The 27915-nt window shown below is 37.3% G+C and overlaps 1 protein-coding gene across 7 annotated transcripts in view; it reads right to left on the bottom strand.

Moving 5' to 3' along the window:
- Positions 1 to 27587, bottom strand: part of Ercc6l2 (excision repair cross-complementing rodent repair deficiency, complementation group 6 like 2) — an 89324-nt gene extending 61737 nt beyond the window's left edge. For 2 of the 7 annotated variants that reach the window (XM_006517451.4, XM_017315632.2), the window contains exons 1-4: positions 23049 to 27587; positions 18511 to 18935; positions 13638 to 13757; positions 3777 to 3970 (exon numbers count right to left, since the gene is read on the bottom strand). In XM_006517451.4, coding sequence (XP_006517514.1) covers positions 3777 to 3970; positions 13638 to 13757; positions 18511 to 18935; positions 23049 to 23091 — 782 coding nt within the window. In that variant the 5' untranslated portion in view covers positions 23092 to 27587. The remainder of the gene's footprint in view (positions 1 to 3776; positions 3971 to 13637; positions 13758 to 18510; positions 18936 to 23048) is intronic. The other 5 variants (NM_001013608.3, NM_023507.4, XM_030247457.1 and 2 more) reach the window with 4 other exon arrangements.
- Positions 27588 to 27915: the final 328 nt, after the last annotated feature.

Raw genomic sequence — 27915 nt, 5'->3', positions numbered from 1 at the left:
GCACCCTCATAAAAGTAGGGGGGAGGGGAGTTGGGTTAGGGAGTTTGTGAAGGGGAAACCAGGAAGGGGAATAAAATTTGAAATGTAAATAAAATAACCAATAAAAACTTTTTATAAAAATTGTAAACCCTCCCCCCCCAAAAATGATTTTAAGGCCAGCCTGAGGTATACAGAAAAGTCTAGCTAGCCTGGGTAAGAAGAAACTATTTGAAAACTAAGCAAAACTGAACAAAGTGGGGTAATGGGAAGGATGGGCAAAGGAGAGACAGACAGACAGACAAGACAGACAGCCTGACTGAATAGTATCTGTTAACAGCTCGAGGTACAGGTTAGAAAGAGTGCACAAAAAAAATGCAGCCTTATTTGGCTTTTTATACATATTTAAATCTACCAATACTTCATAAAATATGATGAATATAATAGTAATAATTATTGTTCAACGACAATATACCATGCATTGTCTACTCTGTGGATTATTTATTATAAATATACAGAGTATCAAATGCACAAAATAGTACTCACTCAGATCTAACATAAAACATTTAAAGTATATCAAAACAAAGACATTTGAACTAGTAACAAGTAACAACAAAAAAGGAATGTCCTCATTTGTCTACTTTTATAAATGCATGGTTTACAATTATGTAATTTTTGAAACTCTTAATACTTGTGCCACATAAAATAATCACTTAAATATTTCTTTAGCAAATACATGTTAAAATACAATAAGCATTGAAACATAGAAGTTAAATATGAAATCTATGTTAAGGAACACACTCTAAAAGGACAGGTAAACAATTAAAATGTGGCTATAAGATAATTTATTACATTTATCTTATTGCATAACATCTAGTTTTCAGGTTACATGCTGGTTTAACCCAGAGGTCTGGAGTTAAATTGGTAATCAATGTTAAAACCTCATGCAAACCACTGACTTGACTGTGTAAGCTTGGACAAATTACTTAATAATCTCTCCAAAACCAAGAGTATTGTCTTTTGCCAAAATCCATAAAACAGTAAAAAATCACAACCAAAGCCTACCTAGTAAAATTTAAGTTTACCCATGCTGCATTAAATATGAATGGTCTAAATATCTACCTCACAAATGCAAAGACTGTCAGAATAGACATTAAGAAAAAAAATCACAGTTCAACTAAACTCTACTTGTAAAGAAAGTCACTAAAAATATAAAGAAAATGTTGCAATAAAAGGGTGGAAAAACTATACTACACAGTAGGCATCAGAGGACTGTTAGAAGTTTATTAATATTACATAAATGACTATAAGATATAAAATTTAAGAGGTATTCTTCAAAATTAACCCATCAGAAAAAAATTAAAATTTGAAACTGCATGTAAACCTAGAAATAGAACTTAAACATATAGTACTTAAAGTTCCAGAACTGAGGAGATATAAATAACTATGTGATTTCAAATCTCATCTCAGAAATTATAATCCAATCCCAAAGAAAATCAGCAGAAAACATTCAAAACTACACAGATCAATCTAGGCTTCTTGACACTTAGAGAACACTACCTAGCAACTGTAGAATAAACTTTTCAGGGGCACATGTATTATAAAGATATAATTCCTATCATGATGTCATGTACTATATCTCCCTAAATTGAGTAAAAGCAAAAAGACTCACAATGCTAATATAGGTGAGACTATGAAGCTACAGAGCCCTTATACAATTCCGTTAAAGTACAACGGCATAATCACTATGGAAAACAGGTTTGCATTTTTTTCCATTTAAACCTGTACTTACTCTAAACTAAAATAGACACTCTCATTTATCTACCCAACAAAAATAAAAACCATGTCAAAAAGGGCTTCCATAAACATATTTCTTGACATTTTACTTGTACTAATAATGAGCTAGGAAACAAATTAAATAACTAATTTCAAATGAATGGGTAACAGAAAGAGGAACATTCTCATAAGACGGAATACAACTCAACATCTAAAAAAATAACTAGTGATTTGGTGGATGGTCCAGGGGAGTCTTAAAAACGTGTTGGGCAAAGATGAATGAGGAGACTTGCAGCTGACTTGCGTTACTGGAACTCTCTGGACTAGCTTGAAACAGTCTGTGGTGACAGGAGTCAAGATGCGTGTTCATGGTGAGAACTGCAGAATGTTTGCCTGTAAGGAGGAGGACAGTTGGGATCATACAAATGTGTTCTCCCTTGCTTGGGATAGGGGTTGAGCTCAGGTGTTCATTTTTCAAAACAGGTGTCAGCAAACTGTGGCTGTTGGGCTAAAACCAGATTGTGAGTAGTTTTGCATGGTCAAGAAACTAAGAATAATTTCATATTTTTAGTAAGTTGAAAAATAAAAAAGAATATTCCACAGAAATTATGTATAGCCTCAAAATATTTACTAACTGGACCTTTACAGAAAAATCTAAGTATGTTAGGTCAATATTCACGGCACTATAAAAGGTACCCCTTAGTATCTGAGGATTGGTTCAGGGACCAAAATATGTGGAAGTTCCAGTCTCTTACATAAAATGACACAGTATCAGCAGATAATCTACATATATCTTCCTGTATTCTTCAAATAACCTATGTAATATGTAATACCCTCCACAGTGTAAATGCTATATAAAAATATACTGAGTTGTTTAGGAAAATCATTAATCTGTTATAGACACATTTTTCTAGCCATGTGGAATCCGTAGAAATGGAAGCTAACTACGTGTAAAAATCACTATTGATTATTGTACCTCATTAGGTTAATTCTAATGGAAACTTTCCACCTGTGTTTGAATAGCCCATTTTGGCAAAAGCGATCCAATTCATCCTGGCATTTTCTAGATGAGATGACTTACCCAAATCTACATAGCTTTGTAGCATGTGCTTTTTAGTATATATATTTTTGTTGTTATTTTTGAGCACAGGCCCCACTGTGTTTGTTCATGCTGGCCTTAAATTCATGATCCTCTCACCTCAGCTCCAGAGCAGGTAGGGTTTTGGCTATGCACCATCTCATCTCGCTACATTTTACTCATGAGTACATCTGTGTGATCTCATGCCAGGGCATTTTAGCTGATTTGAAAGAATCGCTTTTAAGGTAGTTTTCTGCCATTCTCTCTTTCACTGACTATAATTCATACTAGTTAAAACCATGGTATTTTAGAACTTAAAAGACTTATTAGGTAACTCACATATCCCCTATGCTTTTATGCTCATGGTACTTGTCTGTTATCTAGTAAGGACACCTCATTTTGACTTATAATCCTATGTAAACAGCCCAATTTTTTCTTAATCACATCTTTAAGCTTGATTACATTCTAACATTGGGACCTATACACTTAAACTGGGAATTTGGGCAAAAATTAGGTCAGAAAAAAAAAATCTCTTAATTGGTTTTCTTCCATCGACGTAGCTCAACATACCAATAGGAGCTTTTTTTCTCCATAACCTGCTGGAAATTCATCAGGGGTGTGCTACTGATCTAAGGTGCAGACCAAAATGTTCTAAGTGGTTTTCAATGTTGTTGTAGGCATCACCTATGCAAAGTGCTGTACATGGAACTTGGGACAAATCTTTCCACTCTCTAAAATGCACTTTTTAGAAAGGAGTCCTGTTCTGAGTTTAAGAATTACAATATGAAGTGGTGGGAAGCTGTGCCGATGGAGTCAGCTGTCACACTATGGTTTACAACCCTGACATGAAAATCAAGCTGAAGGAGCTTGAGCTTTGAGCCACGATATAAAGATGCACATGACCGATGTCGGCAGCACACTGACGTCACTGCTCTCACCAGTTTACCTGTTAAGCTCCTCCAGACACAAGCGCAGTGTTTCATAGGTCGTCAGAGCAATTTCACATTTCCTCTGCTTTAAACGAAGCAGCTCATTGTCTTTTTTGCTACCGTGTAAAACAGTAACTCTGAAATATCCCCAGGTATCCAATTCATCCTTCCAGTTGTAGAGGACAGAAAGAGGAGCAACTATTAAGAACATCTAAAAACAGGAAGAAAAGCATCCACGTTTTTAATAAGAACTCCAACATGAAATGGCACAGTATCAATAGTTCCACTGTTTGATTTTGATGCTATAAGTAAGCAATTAATACAACTAATTGGTTTGCTAAATGTGGGCAAAAATCTTCAAAAATATTCTTTACTTAATTAGTTTTTTGTTAGAACAAACAAGATAACCCGCTGAAAGGAATAGTTATTTTCATTTCTATTCTTAAAGGCACTGAAGAAGAGAAACATAACTCTCTAAGAGAGAGAACAGTAACATTAGGATCCCAACAAATGGGCAGCATCCTTCTCTGAACAGCCCTCTGGGTTCCTTTCTTCTCTTTCCTAGTCCCTTTTTCTCAGACTCTATCAGTCAAAGGCATGAAAAACTGGAAAACTGGAGCAAGCAGAGGACCTCTACTTAGCTTTCTGTTAGTAACTTTACCTGTGTTTATTTCCACATACCCTGCCTTCCCACCTTTGACTACAGGTTAACTGTTTATGTTCCTCAAAGACAACACAGTTTGATTCTACTCAGTAGCTCCCATCTGTCTATCAGTCTGAAATCAACATGGTAAATTTGGCCCCAGCCTTCCCCACATGACAGCTTTATTTTTATAAAGGACAACTTTTATCAACTGGCATATTTTCTATTAAAAAAAATGAAACTGAAACAAGATCGAGCATGTTTTCTCCATGCACATGTTTGGTTACCAGGCTCTTCTTCACAGCTAAGTTCTCAAGACTCCACACTTGTTACCTCTATCCCCTGCTCTCTACTGAGCTTCTAGCTATTTAGAGATAAGCTACAGTCTGGATATGAAATGTTCCCCAAAGGCATGTGTGGAAAAGGCTTGGTTCCCAGGGAGATGGCGAGACTTTAAAAAAACAGTGCCTTGTGAAGGGAAATTGAACTATTGTGAATTGGGACATGGTTCAGTGCCCTTGGAGAACATCTCTCCTATCTTTTTCACTTTGTCCTCAATGAATGAACAGCTTCCTCTGCCACATATTCCTATCATGATGTACTTACTGCCTTGCCACAGGCTATAAAGCCAAGACAACTGGTCATGGACCAAAACCTCTAAAACTAAGAGCCAAAATAAACTTCTCATTCTTTTAAGTTACTTATATCTGGTAATTTGTCACAGTGACAGAAAGTGGATTAATTCAGCTTTCAAGTAGCACAATCTAGTTTTCACAGTTGTGCTTGGAGGCTCCATTTTTTGTTTTTAACACTGAATATCATTCTCATCAACTACTTAAAACTTTTTTGTTTTTACTTTTCTTTATGACCAATACTCCTAGGTTATTACATATAAGAGGATTAGTGATAAACTTTTCTAAAGGTTTATACTTGCCCACTCTCAAGAGATGAAGCAATAAAACAGCATAAAATGAAAGATTTTGTGTAATGTTTCGTCAGGCCACTTATGACCTGAAAGAAACAGAGTATGTGACTGTGTTTGTAAAGAGAAAGAAGAAAACAAAAGTCTAGCTGAAACTAACTCCTTACCCCACTCACTAAGCACAGAAGCACCTTCCCATCTGGCTTCACTTCACATACCTTTGGCTATTGTAGTTTACCTTACAATTTAACTTTTCTCCCACTTTCGAATACAATGTCAAGGCTCAAAATGCTATGTCTGGTTATGATGCCTCTCTTTAGATTTTGTATATGACAAGTTCTTCTAGCTGGGCTGCCTTGTCTGGCTTCAACCTGGACCCTTGGAGCTCTCAAAGACTGAACCACAAACCAATGAACATATACCGGCTGGACCTAGGCCTCCCTGAACACATACAACAAATGTGCAGCTCCGTAGTCATGTGGACCCTGAATGAATGGAGCAGGGGTTATCCCAAAAGCTGTTGCCTGTATGTGGGATATGTTCTTCTAGCTGGGCTGCCTTGTCTGGCTTCAATGGAAGAATAAGCACCTAACCTCACAGAAACATGAAGCCTTGGGTGTGTGAATACACCGGGGGGATGAGGGTGGGACAACTGCTTAGATGAGAAGGGGAGAGGGGAAGGGGGAAGGATTGTGGGACAGGGTGACTGGGAGGGGGGCAGTAAGCAGGATAAAAGGTGAATAATAAATAAAAAGAAAAAAAGGAAGGCAGGCAGACAGGCAGGGAGGCAGGAAGGCAAGCAAGCATGCATGCAAGCAGGCAGCGGTTTTTTAGCTAAGCTGGCTGGCTGGCTGGCAAGCTGGGATCTGCCTGTCTGTTTCCCAGCACTGACATTACTTTTCTACACAGGTTCTGGGGACAAACTCATGTTATCATCACAGCAAGTACTTTACCCACTGGTCTATTTCCCCACTGACCTCCCTTTCATTATACATTTTTCTTAGAATCTCCAAAGTTTGATCTTACAAGATGATATTTTCAATTAACTTACTATGATTTATTTCGTAAAGACCAAGCAAGCTACAGTATAAACTTAGCTTAAATTTAAGGAATGGTTCCAAGAAGCAGCACTTAAAATGCATGATTTGTATCTTTTCCTTTAGGAATTCATTGGCACTTATATTTCATGCATTCCTCAAAGACTTATTCATACCTGAAAAGTTTTAGAATACATATAAAATAATCTCTCTTACACATACATACAGCCTTAGTTCAAACTACTAACTCATAATTTGTAATATTTAATTTATTCATTGTTTATTTTTCAAGGAGATTGAAATCGGTCTTTCAGGATTCTGTTTTGATTCTGGCATTATCTTTATCTTTATTTTATTTATTCTCTTACCCACAAAACTTAAGAAATGTATGCCACTTCAAATGGACTCTCTGAAAACATATATGCACTGCTGCCAACCAAGTGAAGAACAAATATGGAAACCAATCTGTAACAGAGCTGTGACACCTGGAAAGGAGTCCCAGCAGAGTAAAACAGCTCAGAAAGACAGCAATGAGTATACCACTCCCACCCCTCACAGAACTGAGAAGGCCATATTGTACCTATGAGAAAGAAATCATGAAACAAATAGCCATAAAAACAACAACAGAACCCAACAGACTGAAGCAGTTGGAAGGATCAGATCAATAAAAGCAATGCCCAGGGATTTTAAGAAAAACTAGTGGAATCAGTCTCTTGTAAAAAAAAGTTTACTCTGCCACCAATACTTAGAATCCCCTATAAAAATGTACTCTACATATTTTTAAATTAAGAAAAAATATTTACTAAATTTCTGTTTTTATACATATGTGCACCACATGCATGCAGGAGCCTATAGAGACCAGAGCATCAGATCTCCTAGAACTGGGGTTAAAATGGTTGTAAGCTATGTATGCTAGGAACCAAACTCTGGTCCTCTGCAAGAGCAGTAAATTCTCCTAAGTGTAGAGCCATCTATCTAGCCTCTGGGCACATTTTTCAAAAGTGAACTTATTTGGTAGAATTCTACAGTACATATTAGAGCTTTGCAGTGTGGAGGGATTTCAAAGATGGAATCTTAGGTATTCCCTTCAATGAACAAAAAATCAGTTTAGCATTGAACCATTATCTAAATGTACAACAGAAAATAATTTTTATCTTTTTTATAATTATTTGGGTCAAGTTATAAGGTAAAATTCTGAACTCACAAATCAACAAATAATTTGTCAACTGAGTGCCAATATACAAATGAAATTTATAAAACCAAACTTAAAGAGATTAATGAGAACCAACACAAACACAATATAAATGAACAACTTTAGTCATAACAGAAAATTTAATATAGATTTCTCAGAACTCAGTTGCTGAAATAAACAAGAAAATCATATCAGAAGAGGAGACACAGCTGCCACCTGTCCAAGTCTGAGTTCTCTTTTAGAGACTGTCACTCACAAGAAGTCAGGATTCTTCACTACACTGCAGAAAAGTTTCAGGATGAGAAAGTATGAAATAGAGTTGCAGTTTATTAAGAAAAGATTTTAGCTTAGGTTCAAGAATAGATTTTAACATAAAAAAGCTATTTAGGAAAAGGACAGTACATATCCACATATGGACATGAGCTTCTCAGGAGAGTTGAGCGCCTTAACAGTAGCCATATAAATAATTTTGGTGGATATGAGGTTTCTTTTTTAAATAGTTTCTAATACCCTCCCACAAACTGTTCTCAGTAAATGATATTATAGTGTATTTCCTGAGACACACTGGACAGGTTTACAGGTGACAAATGTTTTGTTTTTATTAACTTTTACATTGTACATTTGTGTCTTGCCTGCATGTATGTCTATGTGAGGGCACTGGATCCCCTGAAAAAGGAGTTGCAGACAGTTGGGAACTGCCATGTGGGTGCTGGGAATTGAACCTAGGTCCTTTGGAAGAGTAGCCAGTGCTCTTAATCACTTAGCCACCTCTCCAGCCCCCAGGTGACAAATGTTGAAGGAATCCTTACTATATTGGGTCACAAGGTTTCCCCATAAACATAGGCTTTCCCATAAACAAAGTTTATAGTCTAGTCCGCATCTCAAAAAAGAGTAAGGCAAACTCAAAGGTCTTTCACAATTGTTAAACTTAGGTCTTATGCAAAATTCATTATCTTAGTATTCTTATTTGGAATGCCCCTATCGTTTGTTTACAGGCAATTCTCATAGTAAATCTGCTAATTGTGCTGGAATTCTTGACATTCATCAAGCCAAAGGATCACTGTATTTCTAACTTGCCTTGACTAAAGGATTAAGGCTTTTAACAAAGTAATGAAGCTTGGTTAAATAGAAAATACAGAACCATGCAGCCATAGTAACAAAGAAACAAGTGAATATTTCCAAACAATAAACACCAAAACACTAAAAATACTTTACATAGAAAACATCATGGCTATATTATTCTGTAAGAAAAAGATACAGAGCTTTGCTGTTCACTCTGTACCAAATATTATAATCATGTAGAAATATTAAGAATTGTCTTTGAAATAGTATTTGGGTAAAGAGAACAAAATTGGAAGTGCAGGTAATTTAGAGAAGAATAATGAAAATAGTACTACTTTCCAAAATTAGAAAGGAGCTAAAGTAGTACTCAAAGGAACATTTACACATTAATGAAAATTATAAGAATATAAGACAACACAAATTAATAAAATTTTAGCTACAGAAGATCTAATAAAAGCAATGTACACTGTGACAAAGGATTTCAGTATGTATGCACAGATACATAATTCAGTAAATAGGCACACAACATAATTCAGTATATATGCACACACACAATTCAGTATATGTATACTCATACATAATTCAGTATATATGCACATACACAATTCAATATATGTGCACATACACATAATTCAGTATTTGTGCACACAAATAATTTAGTATATATGCACACATACATAACTCAGTATATGTGTGCACACACAAACATAATTCAGTATATGTGCACACACACATAATTCTGTATATAAATAAATATACACAGAGAAAGTAAGGAAGGGAAGAACAAGGGAAGGCTCCATTGTCAACTTTGTCAACCACATGGGGGATACATTTCTCTTTTCCTACTCTTACTCTTGCTGGAACATTCTGAATACATTTAACTGTATTTACGTTTTAAATCACATTACTTCCTTTTTTCTCTTCCTAGTCTAGTTGTTGTAAGTGGCATAAAATGGATATATAAGCTCTGTAGAACCATTTAGCACCACAGAACTGAACCCAAAGCAATATGACAGGAAGTAATAATTACTTTTCCTTAATATCTCTTAATATTAACGGATTCAATTCCCCAATAAAAAGACATAAACTAACAGACTGGATACGTAAACAGGACCCAACATTTTGCTGCATACAGGAAACACCTCAGGGAAAAAGATAGACACCACCTCAGAGTAAAAGGCTGGAAAACAATTTTCCAAGCAAATGGTCCGAAGAAACAAACTGGAGTAGCCATTCTAATATCGAATAAAATCAACTTCCAACCCAAAGAGCCTGAGGAAATCCAAAACATCATCAGATCCTACCACAAAAGGCTATACTCAACAAAACTGGAAAACCTGGATGATATGGACGAATTTCTAGACAGATACCAGGTACCAAAGTTAAATCAGGATCAGGTTAACGATCTAAACAGTCCCTATCCCCTAAAGCAATAGAAGCAGCAGTCATCAATAGTCTCCCAGCCAAAAAAAAAAAAGCCCAGGACCAGATGGGTTTAGTGCAGAGCTCTATCAGACCTTCAAAGAAGACCTAATTCCAACTCTCCTCAAACTATTCCACAAAATAGGAAGAGAAGGTACTCTACTCAATTCATTCTATGAAGTAACAATTACTCTGATACCTAAACCACATAAAGATCCAACAAAGATAGAGAACTTTAGACCAATTTCCCTTATGAACATCGATGCAAAAATACTCAATAAAATCCTCACAAACCGAATTTAAGAACACATCAAAACGATCATCCATCATGATCAAGTAGGCTTCATCCCAGGGATGCGGGGATGGTTCAATATATGGAAATCCATCAATGTAATTTACTATATAAACAAATTCAAAGACAAATACCACATGATCATCTTGTTAGATTCGGAGAAAGCATTTGACAAGATCCAACACCCATTCATGATAAAAGTTTTGGAAAGATCAGGAATTCAAGGCCCATACCTAAACATAATAAAAGCAATAAACAGCAAACCAGTAGCCAACATCAAAGTAAATGGAGAGAAGCTGGAAGCAATCCCACTAAGATCAGGGACTAGACAAGGCTGCCCACTTTCTCCCTACCTTTTCAACATAGTACTTGAAGTCCTAGCCAGAGCAATTAGACAACAAAAGGAGACCAGGGGGATACAAATTGGAAAGGAAGAAGTCAAAATATCACTACTTGCAGATGATATGATAGTACATATAGGTGACCCTAAAAATTCCACTAGAGAACTCCTAAGCCTGATAAACAGCTTCAGTGTAGTAGCTGGATATAAAATCAATTCAAACAAATCAGTGGTCTTTCTCTACACAAAGGATAAACACGCTGAGAAAGAAATTAGGGTCAGCTACTGGAAGGATCACAGGGCCCCCAATGGAAGAGCTAGAGAAAGTACCCAAGGAGCTAAAGGGATCTGCAACCCTATAGGTGGAACAACATTATGAACTAACCAGTACCCCGGAGCTCTTGACTCTAGCTGCATATGTATCAAAAGATGGCCTAGTCGGCCATCACTGGAAAGAGAGGCCCATTGGACTTGCAAACTTTATATGCCCCAGGGGAATGCCAGGGCCAAAAAGGGGGAGTGGGGGGATAGGGGAGTGTGGGGTGGGTATGGGGAACTTTTGGGATAGCATTGGAAATGTAAATGAGGAAAATACCTAATAAAAAATTTAAAAAAAAAGAAATTAGGGAAACAACACCCTTCACAATAGACACAAATAATATAAAATACCTTGGTGTGACTCTAACTAAGGAAGTTAAAGATCTGTATGAGAAGAACAAGTCTCTGAAGAAAGAAATCGAAGAAGATCTCAGAAGATGGAAAGATCTCCCATGTTCATGGATTAATATAGTAAAAATGGCTATCCTGCCAAAAGCAATCTACAGATTCAATGCAATCCCCATCAAAATTCCAACTTAATTCTTCACAGAGTTAGAAAGAACAATTTACAAATTCATCTGGAATAACAAAAAACCTAGGATAGCAAAAACTATTCTCAACAATAAAAGAACCACTGGGGGAATCACCATGCCTGACCTCAAGCTGTACTACACAGCAATTATGATAAAAACTGCATGGTACTGGTACAGTGACAGACAGGTAGATCAATGGAATAGAACTGAAGACCCAGAAATGAACCCACACACCTATGGTCACTTGATCTTTGACAAAGGAGCTAAAACCATTCAGTGGAAAAAAGACAGCATTTCAACAGATAGTACTGGCTTAACTGGCAGTTATCATGTAGAAGAATGAGAATTGATCCATTCTTATCTCCTTGTACTAAGCTCAAGTCTAAGTGGATCAAGGAACTCAAAATAAAACCAGAGACACTAAAACTTATAGAGAAGAAAGTGGGGGAAAAGTCTCGAAGATATGGGCACAGGGGAAAAATTCCTGAACAGAACACCAATGGCTTGTGCTGTAAGATTGAGAATTGACAAATGGGACCTCATAAAATTGCAAAGCTTCTGTAAGGCAAAAGACACTGTCAATAAGACAAAAAGGCCACCAACAGATTGGGAAAGGATTTTTACCAATCCTAAAACCAATAGGGGACTAATATCCAATATATATATAAAGAACTCAAGAAGCTGGACTCCAGAAAATCAAATAACCCCATTAAAAAATGGGGTACAGAACTAAACAAAGAATTCTCAACTGAGGAATACCCAAGGGCTGAGAAGCACCTGAAAAATGTTCAACATCCTTAATCATCAGGGAAATGCAAATCAAAACAACCCTGAGATTCCACCTCACACCAGTCAGAATGTCTAAGATCAAAAATTCAGGTGACAGCAGATGCTGGTGAGGATGTGGAGAAAGAGGAACACTCATCCATTGTTGGTGGGATTGCAAGCTTGTACAACCACTCTGGAAATCAGTCTGGCGGTTCCTCAGAAAATTGGACATAGTACTACTGCAGGATCCAGCAATACCTCTTCTGGGCATATATCCAGAAGATGTTCCACCTGGTAATAAGAACACATGCTCCACTACGTTCATACCAGCCTTATTTATAATAGTCAGAAGCTGGAAAGAACCCAGATGTCCCTCAACAGAGAAATGGATACAGAAAATGTGGTACATTTATACAATGGAGTACTACTCAGCTATTAAAAACAATGAATTCATGAAATTCTTAGGCAAATGGATGGATCTGGAGGGTATCATCCTGAGTGAGGTAACCCAGTCACAAAAGAACTCACATGATATTCACTCACTGATAAGTGGATATTAGCCCAGAAACTTAGAATATCCAAGATACAATTTGCAAAACACATGAAACTCAAGAAGAAGAAATACCAAAGTGTGGATACTTAGTCCCTCCTTAGAATGGGGAACAAAATAGCCATGTAAGGAGTTACAAAGTTTGGAGATGAGAAGGAAGGAAGGACCATGCAGAGACTGCCCCATCCGGGGATCCATACCATAATCAACCACTAAATGCAGACATAATTGCATATGCCAGCAAGATTTTGCTGACAGGACCCTGATATAGCTGACTCTTGTGAGGCTATGCCAGTGCCTGGCAATACAGAAGTGGATGCTCTGAGTCATCTACTGGATGGAACACATGGCCCCCAATGGAGGAGCTAGAGAAAGTACCCAAGAGGCTGAAGGGGTCTGCAACCCTATAGGTGGAACAACAATATGAACTAACCAGTACCCCCAGAGCTCGTGTCTCTAGCTGCACATGTAGCAGAAGATGGCCTAATCGGCCATCATTGGGAGGAGAGGCCCTTGGTCTTGCAAAGATTATATACTCCAATACAGGGGAATACCAGGGCCAGGAAGTGGGAGTGGGTGGGTTGGAGAGCAGGGTCGGAGGAGGGTATAAGGGACTTTTGGGATAGCATTTGAATTGTAAATGAAGAAAATATCTAATAAAAAATTGTTAAAAAGTAGTCTTACAAAATAAATATTTTTATGTTCAAACTCTTGTATTAAAATGTAAGATATATTACATTGTGTTTAAATGCTTCTGTGTTTGCAATGTCAACTTTATGAGTTGAACACTTTTATTCACCTTTTTAGCTGTAGAAGGCGGCTTCTTTTTCATACTTTTTAGTAAAAACTCTGGCATGTTATTTTCAATATCTTCACGAGTTCCCTTTTTATGCAAAACTGCAGCCAGAAATGAAATAACCTGGAAATAAAAAAGCTTTTTCTATTACTATGCATAACTTTACTGTACACATGACAATCTAATCAGTAGCACACCACAGGCAAAAAGATGTTAGGGGAAACAGAAAAACACTGGGACTTTCTTTAACTTAACAAGCAACACATAAAACTCCATACTGGCATCTCCTCTCGGGACAATTCTGCCCACCAGATGAGTTCTTTTGTGATTCCATCATCTGAGATAGTTAGTACCTTAGTATTTGTTTCTATCCATGGAAACTATCTTCTCAAAGCCTCTAGAATAAACTATCCATTTTTTTTTCTTTTCTTGTAGAAAATAAATTCCTTCAAGGAGAAAGTACTTGACTCAAAATTTTGTACCTATCTTTATCTAATGAATGACAGGGGCTAATTTAAGCTATGCTAATACGCTCATCAAAACATACCATTTGAATAGCAACTTTTCTCCAAAAATTAAATGAGAAGGATAAAAATAAGAAAAGGATGCAGACTCCAACAATCAAGGGCAAGGAACACTCAATCAATTAGATACTTGTTGGTTCAAATGTTAGCTCTGGTTATTTGGCAACTATGTGAACTTCAGTAAGGTAATTAAACTCCCTATATAGTTATCTATAAAGATGACAACAATAATATCAGTAGGGTTATTTTAAAGATGTGGGGTAAATATGTATGAGTTGGTATCTATATAGAAGGAAAAACATTACTTTTAAGCATAAATTATAAATTATAGACTTACAAAAACTATAATGAAAAGTCTGTATTGGGGCTAAATAAGGGAGCTGACAGAAGGTCTCTTTTGAGTCCTGTGTAGCCTAAAACTCACTTGGGAGTCCTGTCAAGGTGGCCTCAAACTTTAGCAATCCTTCAACTTTACCAGGTTGTTTACAAGTTACAAAATACAGGTGTGACTGTAATTCCATACATTTTCTTGTCAGTGCACATCTTATAAGAAAAGTAATTTTTAATATGCAGATATCTATAATCTAAATCCCAAATGATAAAGGAAATGGTAATGAGATTTATTTGAAGAAATAAAAGTTGATCATTTGAAGCCCCATAGGAGGAACATCAATATGGGGTTAACCAGTAACCCCAGAGCTCTTTGGAACTATACCACCAATCAAAGAAAACACATGGTGGAACTTGTGGCTCTAGCTATATATGTAGCAGAGGATGACCTAGTTGGTCATCAATGGGAGGAGAAGCCCTAGGTCCTGTGAAAGTTCTATGCCCCAGTATAGGGGAATGCCAGGGCCAGAAATAAGAGTGGGTGGGTTGGGTGGGAAACAGAGGGAGGTAGGAGGGGGAAGGGGATTTTCAGAGGGAAAACTAGGAAAGGGGATAACATTTGAAATGTAAATAAAGAAAATATCTAATAAAAATAAGATAAAATAATATCTTAAGCCACAGGATCATTAGTGATGAATATTAATTACTCACCATGGCAAAATTTTAAAAATTAACAAAAATTCACAAGTAGGTACTTCATAAAATAAAACTGAGACACAAAATTGATTTAAAAGAGGCTAGAGTAAATAAAATCAGATTACCTACAATACAGCAACAATTAAATACAAAGTAATAAAAAACAATAAAGACACTATACAATACAATACTTTCAAAGTAAAGTAATAAGGAGAATAATATAACCTAGGTTTTTATACTCAGTAACAATATTTAAGAATGTAAAATGAAGATATTTTCAGACAACTAAAACCAGGCAATTGATTACAAAAAGAACCACACTCTTGTAATGTGTAAATATAAAAATATTAATATAAAATATAAAAGTAGTATAAGTGAAAATCTAAGCACAAGTAGATGATTCTAGGCAAAAGAGCAGTACAGCAGCAAGAGCAAAATGTAAGAGCAAGAAAAACGGCAAGCAGGCAGGAAGACACGGTATACTGACTAAAAGAAAGCCAAACAACCTTTTGTTGGCATTAAATGACAAGAAGTTAGGCTACAGCTCTTTTATCTAAGTCAGGGGTAGGGGTAGCTACAGTTCCTAAGGCCCTTATTATGTCCACAAAGGAAAAAAAAGTACATGCTATATTTGATAAGCAGAAAACATCTATCATGAGCTCTGGGGTAATCACTAAGATAACTATCTACTTAACAAGCAGGGTTCAAGGCAATGCAACACAATCTATCCAAAAGACAGCAAAAAAAAAAAAACCCAAAAAGACATATATATAAGTAAAAACTAAATAGTAACATAATAGCCCAATAGCACTCTATGTATAAAATGGATGCTCTACATAAGAAGCAAAGCCTGGGCCAGCACACTTCAAGTGTGCTTGTATGTGCACAGAAGACAGCACATATACCCACTTTTTTTTTTAATATCGTAAATTTTTTTCAAAGACAAGGATTGTCAGACACAACATATGTATGCTATGTAAAAGATAAAAAATCAAGGACAGAGAAAATTATGATTATAAATTGAAGACTGAATATAAAAACAGAAAGCAATAAAAACTGATGCAGCTACATTAACGTTAGATTTAAAAAAAAAAACAAAACTGAAGCAACCACATAGACAGCACACATCTACTACCCATGACAAGACAGGCACTGTGCTGGGTGCTGAGACAGTCTAGAGACTCCAGTAACTGCTTTGGTCACTCAGCAACATGAAACCAAGGGGTCTGAAGGACAGAAGTGACAAGGAGACAGACTGAAAATCCAGTTAAGAAAAAGACAGAGAAAACCAAGAAAATAAATAGTTATTGTTAAAGAATCCAGGGAGGGCTAGGGAGATGGCTTCTGTAGACAAAGGCACACGTCACCATGCCTGATGACCTGAGCTCAATTCCCTGGTACCCACATAGGAAAACTGCCACAAGCCATCCTCTGTGGCACATGTGCATGAGTATGCATACACACACACACAAATAAATATGTGTATGTGTGTGTGTATATGAATGTGTGTGTATGTGTGAATGTGTGTCCAGCCAGGCAGAAATTAATGGGATTAGTGAGAGCAAAGAAGACATATAACAACTCCAACCTAGGGCAACTTGACTTTAGTTGAGAATACACCCTAAATGAACAGGGAAATTAAAACCATGGAAATCTCTCAGCTTAACACGTTAATTAAAGTAATGCTAACTATAATGTGCTAATATCCAAAGGGAAAAGAAGGATCATAAGGTGGTTCATGGATTAGAAAAACACTTTAGTCAGGCTACTACTCTGCAGCAAAGAGAACATGAATATTTGGAAAAGGTTGGGCCTGCTCTACCACAATCCACTGGCACAGTACAGGTCTATAAAAATTAGAATTTGCAGATCTATGACAAATTTAGAATGAAGATTTACAAAACTAATTTCAAAGAAAATCATCAGAAGGTGCTTTATTGTAGAATATTTACAAAATTGCTTACAGAAAAAAAAATTAATTCTGTCACATCTAGAATAATAAAAGGCCATGACCTACATTTCAGAAAGGGGTGGAAAAAAACAGTCAGGGAAAGTTTTGTTTTCACAGACATTCCTTTCTAAACTCTGCAAACAACACTTTTATAGGCCATCTTTCCTCACATGCAGTCACCTCATGATATAGAATAAATATGAGGCTGGGAAACAGCACCTCAAACATTCAAACAAAAGGCCTAGTCTCCCCACTACAACCCCCACAAAAGTATTATCATTAAAAAAAAGATGAACACATTCCTCTTTTTTTTTCATCTCATAGGACATAAAAAGAAACAAGAGTGTTTCAGGATCATACTTTTAAAAAAGTGCTAGTGCAGAGTGGAAGAACTTCGGAGCACTGCACTAAATGGATGTCTTCATCACACCCCACCCCTCAAGGCTCTCAGACTGATGCTGAAGAGGAAATGGAAAGACTGTAAGAGGTCATGGACAACTCCAAGGAAACAGATATTCTAGCTGTAACAGGGCTGATGTATACATCAGCTCAGAAACTGCAACAGCATACAGAAGATCTGCACAAGTTCATGCCAATGGAAGTGGGAAGAGTCACATTCATAACCAAAAAGCTATTTCCACACAGCTGATCACAGAGGGAAAATGGGTGGAGTGACATTGGATGTATCAACCACATTCCAGGGCAGGCCTTATGCTCAGGAGTTGTTGACCAACACAAGATGGATTCCATGGGTTTTCTTTGCTTTGTTTTTGAGTGTGTGTGCTGGTGGTGGTTGGGTGATATTTTGGTTTGTTTGTTTCTTTCTTTCTTTCTTTTATTAGGAAAAAAAGAACATTAAGTTGGGAAAGGGGGAAGATTTGAGAGGAGCTGGGAGAGGGGAAAGAACATTATAAATATTATACATCTTTTAAATATAAAATTAAATGTCATTTTGAAAGGAGATCTAGCACACTTCTCTTTACAAACCTCTAGTCCACAATATGAATTAGACACCAAACCCAAACAACAATTTGCAAGGGCTATATTATTTCTGTCTTAAAGAGCTTGGGGCTCTAGAAGTTAATTAACTTTTTTCATTGTATATAGCATTTTCTCTAAGAATAAAAATTAATAAAAAAAAATGTTATTCCCCAAATACTAATAAAGTACTGAGCATAAAACAATGAGACATTGAGTCACTGTCTTCAATTTTGAAAACTTTCCATCAAACTAAACACAAACAAAAACAAACAAAAACACAAACAAACAAAACACAAACAAAAACCTACGGTAACAGGTGCATTACAGAGATTTGCAGTGTATTCACTCTTATACATATGAGCTTATCTTTAATTATAAGGTAACTAATATTTACCTGTATTGTTTTTCCAAGTCCCATGTCATCACCAAGAATACACCCTCTCCCCTCTATGTAGTGTCTGTAGAGGAACTGAGCCCCCTCCCTTTGGTAATCTCGCAAGTACCTATTAATAGTATAAGGAATTGAGTCTCCATCTTCAGATAATTGAAAAGCACTAGCCAAAGATGGAATTTTTCGATCTGGGAAATAAGGTTTTTCTAAATCTTTATCATCAAATATAAGACTTCTGGAGTAATCTTTAGTTGATTTTACTTCTTGAAGTCTTTGAAGAGGTATTGTCTTTTCTTGAAAGTCTGGATACAGGACAACTGCAAAAGGTTTCCCATTTCCATCCACAGTAATAGATTTTATGCTTGCTTCACAAAGCTTTTTGTTATCCAAAGATGGAGCAAGACATCTTTCTCCCGGACACCACCTGTCTATAAAAAGGAAGAAAATTAACTTTTCAAAAACTTATGAAGTCATACCTTAGTTACTTATTGAGAAAAAAGATTTAACATATTTTCCAAATAACTGAAACAAAATAGCTTATATTTATTTTCATATATATATGTATATGCATGTATGTGTGTGTATGTGTATGTATATATACATATATGTACATATATGTATATATATATATATATATATATATATATATATATATATATATATATATCAGATGTTTCCTATAATCATCGGTTTGATTTATTTTCTGTAGTTCTTCTCCTAGATGTGTAGCATTGAAAGTATATTTGCTAGGTTTAAAAATAAATTGCCAGGAGACTAACTCTGGTGATTCCAATTAATCATGTAAGCCATGAACATTTGTTTTCACAATTTGTTTAGTTGTTACAACCAGAGCTGAAAGTCCTGATTTAAATAGTCTTGCTGACTCAGGAAGATTACACATATTCTCCTTATATGATGCAGTAAAAGAAATAGATGCAGTAAGGAGTAAGCTAAAATGTTCAGGACAGTAATGCTTTTGTGGCATGTGCTTTTTATATTTACTCCATGCTTCCCTGGACACAGAGTATTTAACTCACATAGGGAACCTCTTATTTAACTACATTGATGTCACAATCATCATAGATTATCCCTTTTGGGTTTACTAAGAGATGATGAGTTCTAGGAGCTAGAGAGATGGCTCTGAAGTTAAGAGCATTTAAAGGTCTTGCAGAAGACCAGAGTTCAATTCCCAGTATTCGCATGGTGGGTCACAACCATCCATAACTCAAATTCTAGGTTATTCAACACTCTCTTCTGATTTCCCTGTGTTCCAGGCAGACATGTGATACACATGTATATGTAGGCAAAACACTCACATACATAAAATAAGTCTTAAAAAAAGAGATGAATTCTAAGATCCTTTTGTAAGAGCCTGTCATTCACTGAAGATTCTGACTCTAAACATATGAACTTATTCTGTATTAACTGTCCAGCCTTCTGTTTTATTTTCTATCCTAAAGACACACCACTAGGAATGGAGGAAAGGTCTTCTAAAATATGCTACTAAGAACATTTAAAGGGCAATAATAGAGGAAACTAAAACAATTTTCAAGTGGAATCACTCATTGCAAGGATCCAAGAAATATATAGCTGTAACTGTAAGGCTAAAGGAAATGATTTTTCTTACCCACACTGCACTAACCCCACAAGACCATTACTGGCTTCCTGGGATCTTCCTGAGGAGCTCCAGTTAGAGCTTCCTAACTAATTCATGGATACAATGATGGGTGTGTGTTGTCTTAAGCAACAACAGCTCACTGTCACAGTCTTCTTCAATTTTTCCTCAAAAACATTATTCCCACTAACTTTGCTGAAGTGGTTTTACCATAGTTATCCTAAATACACATGAAAAAAACATGTTCTCCTACTCAATTCTTTTAGATCCTAACTGAGAACTATTATACTATTATGAAAATAACACCCTACTTTACTACAGAAGTAAAAGGTTGTGAGGTCCAAGTATCTTCTTTCTAAAACAGTGCAGGCTGAGCCTAAGCTAATGATACCACTACAGTCATTCTTAACACATTATTTCTGTTTTAAATGATGCATCTCCCTCTCATTTAAAAGACACAATTTCTTAATCTGACACTCAACATATATGTTTCAAACATCAATTGTTCATTAGACACCGTACCACACAATGGATATAAAATGAAGAACAGTGTCAAAAACAGTAGTGAGCAGTTTCCCTGAATCTTATTAACTAGCATTATTTAAAGACAACTTTTCAAGGTAGCCCTTTTTCCTCTTTTTCTATTACTCCTACACACACTCCACTACAATCTCTTTTCTGATTTTAAGTCAAAATCAAATCACAGCTGGGTATGGTGGTGCAAATCTTTAATCCAAGCACTCAGGAGACAAGAGGCAAGCAGAACTCTGAGATCTCTGCGATAGAGGTTAGTTTGGACTAAGAACTATAGAGCAGAACAGCCAGGGCTACACAGAGAAACCCTGTCTCAAGAAAACAAAGAAACTGAAACAAACAAAAATATAATTTTTCTCTATGCCAACATCTCTGGAAAGCAAGAGATAGCAAACTTTTTCTATAGGCAACTACTAGCTATTTGTTAAATTACAGTTTAGAGACCATTTATTCTCTTACTCTTTAAAGAAAAAAATCAGTCACAGACAATAACTAAATGAGCATGGCTGTATTCTAATAAACCTGTATTTTAAAAGGCAACATCAGATTTGATTTAGTAAGTAGTTCGATGACTTTGTCCTTAGTACATGGTACCATCACTTATTGAAAAAACTCTTGAAAAAATTCTGTATATCAGTAGTTTAAATATACTTAAACTATTCTAAATGTCTGATTCTTTATCTATTGGAATAATACATATTGAAACAATAGCTCTTCTAGTTAAGAAAAAATCTTAGACTAACACACAAAAGACAGTTAACAAGCATAAGCTGATTTTTTTTTGTTTGTTTTGTTTTGTTTTTTTGAGACAGTGTTTCTCAGTGTAGCCCTGGCTGTCCTGAACTCACCCTGTAGACCAGGCTGGCCTCGAACTCAGAAATCCGCCTGCCTCTGCCTTCCGAGTAATGAGATTAAAGTCGTGTGCCACCACGCCCGGCTATAAGCTGAATTTTTAAGTGAAAACAAATTATTGATCTAGTGAGATAGCCCCTAAAAAACTCATAGACATAAACATAATGGCAAAAGGTGCTTTGGAAGAAGAGAACAGAGTGCTATGGAAAAGAAGTATTGGGAGACACATTTCAGAAAAAATTTTCAGGTAGACCTGTATGTATGTGGAAAACACCAGGACATCTTTTATGGGCACCTTTGTACCTGAGTTTGGGTTATTTCTAGAACCAAATAGATAAAGTTGGAGTCAGGAATAATGATTCTGTTACTACAGAGATTGGAACTGCTGATCAAGGGAGGACTTTTCTCTGAAAGGTAGGACTGGGGGTATTGCTCCTAATGATTGGGATGCCTCTCTCAATTCCAAAGTGCCTTTTTTGTTTGCTTCCAACATAGGAAACATACTTCCTTCTTGGACACTCTTGAGTGATCTGTTCTTCCCATCAGCAATTTTCCCCCTAAAATACCAAAAGTGACTAAATCTTCTAATAGCATCAAGGAACAAACATAGCAGTCCCATCACTGTCACTTAGAAGATCCACCATTTGCCTTTAGCAGTCAGATTCATAAAGGCATTTCTATTTGTGGGCCCTTAATTATGACATGACCAATTTTTAGTCCTACGAGTTCAAGGTTTGTTGCTTACCCTGAAATTAGCATTGAGCACCTGCTTACTTTCATGAGATATCTTCCTCAAAGGAAGAGCAAGATTTACCCAATGATTCCTGGGCACAGAACACTCAGTTGTAAATCTGTTCTGTCAGGGCTTGAAGGTTGACTCCATCTGTAAGCCAACTTGCTGCTAATACTGCTGACCTGGATTCCAGCCTCTGAATTCATAAGGAGAACTGACTCACCCAAGCTATCCTCTGACTTTCACATGCCTGATGCACACATATACACAAAGTTTGTAATCTGTTATATCAATCAATTTTATTAATAAAAGCTAGAGGGCAAGTCTGCATCCCTGATGGCTTGTGAGATAACTGCACTTTCAAAAGCTCTTGGTGATCTACTAGAGGCAAAATTCTGCTTCAATACGCCATGTAAGTGAACTAAACTAAATAAATAGGCCTTTGATCATCTACCTAACAGATCCCTGCTATTGACTAATAACTGGCATATACAAAGACAAAAATGACATTTACTGAACGCCAAGGGTCAAAAGTGGAGTCACTTGCATCTCATCTCATCTAATAGTCACAAGAAGCAATAGTCCTCGTTTTACAGATGAGGAGTCTGTTCCCACTGCTCGGCGAGTAACTGTGAGGGACAGCACTAAATTCTTTCGTCCAGGCGGCTGAGTCGCAAAGCCGAGGACTTCCCGCGGGGCAAGAGTTCGAAACCCGCAGCTGTCAATCACAGGAAGCACGCGGGAGCCGCTTCCGGAAGTGCCCTGAAGACGTGTGCCTGCGCAGAGGCGCGAGCTCGGAGCTCATACCTTTGCGGGAGTCTGCGCGGGACTGCGGGGCGGAGATGTCCATCGGGCTAGGGGCAGGCACCCGGCAGCCCCGCCGCTCTCGGCGGCGAGGAGAGCACGGCACGTGGGCCGGCTGCCGGGCATCGCCCGCCCGGAGCGGGGGGCGCTATGTGGGGCCTGACGCGGCGGCGTCACCTCAGCGACCAGCCAACGCTCGCCAGAGCCCGTAAATCCCGCGAGAACGAGCGCCTCTGCGCTCCATCGCTCGCCTCCCTCCAGATATCGCGAGAAGATGGACTAGCCTTTCAGCGGGCGGAAGCGGCTTCCCTTCCAGACGAGGTCAGCCTCGCGCAGTTCGCGAACGTCCCAAATATCGCGAGATTTGGCATTAGTCGGCGACCTCGACCCTCTTCGCTGAGGGAGTCCACGACCTGAGGTGTGTGACATCCTCCCAGGGCGGAAAAAGACAGTGTGAGCCCTGCACAGACCATTGACACTGTGGTGGCCTTGTCGTCTAGGAGCTTCAGGAGGCGAGCCTTAAGAGGGCGTTTTCTTGGGTTTGCCTACTTTATCGTAACTCACTCGTGCACAAACAAGGCAACCCCTGGGGTTCGGTTTTCTTCGCCATCTGAGAAGAGCAGCGACTGTGCCTCGCCCTGAGAGAGAAGCACACACCACGCAGCCTGCTGCCTCCAGCACAGCGTTCTGCGCACGAGCTGAATGGATTTTGCCTGTCCCAACATCTCCTGAACAAGCTCGTGAAGCCAAATGTATTCTTCATGTCGAATTCTTGTGATTTTTTTTTTTTTTAGGCCACTGTGCCTGTGTACGGGTCTCGTAGAGCTAAAAATCCAGAAGTCAGAGAAATTGCATTCCTTCCTAGAAAGTGGAAGAATCTCCACTCCTTGGCTTGACCTCTTTCTTCAAAGCCAAGGATAGTGCATTTCCTGAGCCTTCCACAATGGGTTTGGGTTTTGGGGGGGTTTGTTTGTTTGTTTGTTTGTTTGTTTTGAGCTCACCAGAATAATCTTATTTTCAGGTGTACACTCATAACTACATCAGAAAAGGCCCCTTGACATGTAAGATAACATGTATGGGTTCCTGGATTTAGAGACACAAATTCCTCTTGGGGATCATTATCCTGCCTACTGGAGGATCTTATTTGTATATACTATATGCCTATTCAACAAAGAGATCTCCATTCTTTGCAGATACTACTAAGACTAGTAGACTATTTTCAAAGGAGTGCTATATTAAGAGTGTCACTTGTTTGCAAAGCAATAGGAAAAGCTTTATAAAGAGAAACATTTAGGAATATTGATTTAGCTAGTAACAACAGCCTGAATAAAGGGGAGTAACTGCAAAAAATAAAGAGTTAAATAAATTTTGGGGGGAGGCAGGGATTTTGAGACAGGCCTTCTCACTGCGTAGCCCTAGCTATCCTAGAACTCATTCTGTAGACCAGGCTGGCCTTTGCCTGTTGGTTTAAGATGTAAGGCCTTACTGAAACTACAAGTGATTTGATAAATCCAAAATAAACATTGAAATGAAAGAAATCACCTTGTTAAAGGAATATCCTTCTAGCTAACAAGACGACTCCTCACCTTTGAGTGTCTCTTATGTAACTGCATTGCCATGATTGTCCTGTTTAATGAAATGGGAACAGTCATAACATGAACATGTCTTAAAGGTTAAGCATCCTGCCCTTAGGGTAGCTTTTGTTCTTGTCGGTTGCCTGTCATCCTCTTGTGTGGATGCTGATGTTGTAAACCTCCAACACTAGGATGCCAGTTACTTCAAGGTGAAATTGTGATATATTTCTGAAGTCAGTATAAGTGTTGTTGGATTGACTATATTGCATGCAAAACCACTGACAATTGATAACACAGCAAACATTAAGACAATTTAGACTACAAAAATATAACTGTAGTATAGCATGTTTGATATGCATGAGACCCTAGGCTCAACATCTAGCACCCAATAACAGTCATGATAAGCATTTCAAAAGAATTTTACTTGGATGCCAAAGAGACTTTTAATATAATTAACCCTGCAATACTTTATTAAAATTGGTTTCTACTTATGTTCACAACATAAAAGGCAAATATATATTATGTGATAAATCTTTAAAATAATGGATTTATTGAGTTCGAGGCCAGCCTAATCTACAAATTGAGTTCCAGGACAACAGCCAGGGCTATACAGAGAAACCCTGTCTCGAAAATGCCAAAAAAAAAAAAAGGATTTATCAAAAATCTCATGAAAAACAATAGGTATGAAAACATAAGAGTGTTAGGTGAGTTTGGGTTGTAGCCTTTCTTGATATATTGTTAGATATAAGGTAGATGGAAGAAGATGTTAAGTAATAGTAAGAGAAAAGAAATGAAGTAGATCTATATCCTTTGCCAATAAGTAAATTAAATGTTAACATTTACAAATCAAGGGTTGGTGCTGTTGGTAGATAGAGTACTTGTCTACCCTGCATGAAAACCTTGTGTTCAATCCCCAGAGTCACATAAACAGAGTGGTGACAAACACATGGGATATAGAGGCATAAGGATCAAAGTTTAAAGTCATCCTCAGCCACATAGCAAGTGTGAGGGCAGCCTGAGATATATGGGGCTGTGTCTCAAACGAAAGGTCTTGTGTGTGGTAGACATGTGTTCTATCACTGAGCTATGTTCCCAGCCCTCCTGACTTACTCTCATATGATGTCTATAAAATAGTGTTCAGAAGAGATTTTTAGATTTGAAAAACTAAAGCTGTACTACTTTGATGTAGTATTTTATCTCATGTCAGATAATAAGCCTGAAAATTCTACAGCTAAACAAGAACTAGTGTCAGAAGATGGTTTGGTCAGTAAAGTGACCTGAAGTCAGATTGCCAACATCTGTACACAAAGCCTAGGTATGGGTGTTTGTACCTATAACCCTGACTCTAGTTTTGGAGGGAGAGAGACAGGTAGATTCCTTAGGCTCGCTAGCTAGTCATTCGGTCGGCTCTGGTTTTAGACAGCCTCTCAAAGGATAAGGTAGAGAATGATCAAGGAAGATATGTATTATCAACCTCCATGTGTGCATGCACGTATATTTGCACGTACATGTCTACACATATAAATGGGGATTTCCTAGACAACAAAAAAAGAGAAGCATGTGCCTATTTAAGCATCTTTTTTCATGAATGCTGTTGATTTTCTATGATACTTTTCTATATCTAAAGCTAGATTTAGGATTTGCATTTGCACGATTCATACCATCTAAGTAATCCCAAAACAATAACTACCAAATTAGGTGCACCCAGGTAGCTGGAAAACACAGGTACATCCTTTCAAGAGAACCATGTTTATCATGTCTCAGGCCTCAGAAATAAAGCCCTATCAAGCAGTTTACAATCCCAAAATTCAAGCAAATAAATAAAAACAAGCCATCATGAACAAGATCCAGTACAGAAAATATGCAACAGAAGTAGAACCCTGGTAGTTTCCATTATTAGAGTAAAAGGTATTTTTAAACTGTAGCTAAAGTATTTATTGATGTTTTAAAATTACTAACCAGGAAGCATGAGGATAAATAAAACGCCAAAAAGTACCAGATAGTCAAACATAGTGGCATATATTACTTTTAATGTCTGCACTCAGGAGGCAGAACATGTGGATCTCTAAATTTTAGGACAGTCTGGTTCTACATGGGGAGTTCCAGGCTAGCCAGAGCTACACAGTAAGATCCTGTTTCAAAAAGAAAAAGGAAGAAAGAAGGAAGGAAAAGGAGGAAAAGAAAAGACACTTACCTTCAAGATTAAAATTTTAAAAAGACTCTGGAAATGAAATTTTCAGTTACTGGCATCTAAAATGCAGTAGTGAGATAAAGAGCATATGAAACATCTTAACAGAAAATTACAAACTGAGAGATCTGAAGGAATGACCCCAAATAAAGTGCAAAAGTTCAAAAACCTAGAGGGAAATATGAAGAGTGTGCATGTAAATAAAATGTGTCACCAGACACAGAAGTAAAATTTACAAAATAAAGTAGCAGAGATTCTTGAGAGTCTTTAAAAAGGTCAGATTACCTCTCAATGAAATGACACCAAGAAAAGCAGCCATCTCCATAGTAACACTGAAGCCAAGAAACAATGGGAGTGTGACTTCAAAGTGCCAAAGGAAGATAACTGCCAACCTAGATTTTAATTAAAGCAAATAATATTATCAAACAAGACCAATGGGCTTTCACTAGAGAGTCTTTTAAAGAATTTTGAACTTAAAGGATTAAACCAAATAAAAAGGAATAATTAACCTAAAAAATTGGTAAGCAATCACTGGCCTTATAAAGCAACAATAGAAACAATTTGAATATATAAAAGTAAAGGAAAATAAGAATGTTATATAATAATATAGAATATGACTACAGTGCTATAGATCGGGTGTTGCATACCCTCCAAAGTCTCATGTAGGAAATTCTTATTCCCCAACCTGGCACTACTGGGAGGTGAAAACTTGTAAGAAAAAACTAGAAGCTAGTGGGAGGACTCCGGTCACTGGGAGCATGCCCTTAAAAGAGCTACTGAGATCCCAGTCTCTCCCCTTTCTCTCTTTGCTTTGTGAACACTGTGAGGTAAGTAGCTTATTGTACCATGCACCCCTGTTACGACATTTCAGGCCCAGAAACAATGGGGCCAAGGCATCATCAAGGCTGAAACCTCCAAAACTGAACCAAACATTCCCTCCTTTTAAGTTATCTCAGATAGTTGTTACAATAATAGAAAGCTGCACAGACAGTGACAGCATTCAAAGTATTAAAAGAGGTTTTTACTGGAAAGAGGAACAGAAATTGGTAAACTTCTGATGAAGAATGCATGTTAAATGTCAGAATTAATGTAATGGGATACTAAAGGG

The sequence above is a fragment of the Mus musculus genome, chromosome 13 (genome assembly GCF_000001635.26).
Source record: "Mus musculus strain C57BL/6J chromosome 13, GRCm38.p6 C57BL/6J".
Taxonomy (NCBI): Eukaryota; Metazoa; Chordata; class Mammalia; order Rodentia; family Muridae; genus Mus; species Mus musculus.
Note: the sequence above shows the minus strand (reverse complement) of the source record. Positions and strands in the feature narration are given on the sequence as shown.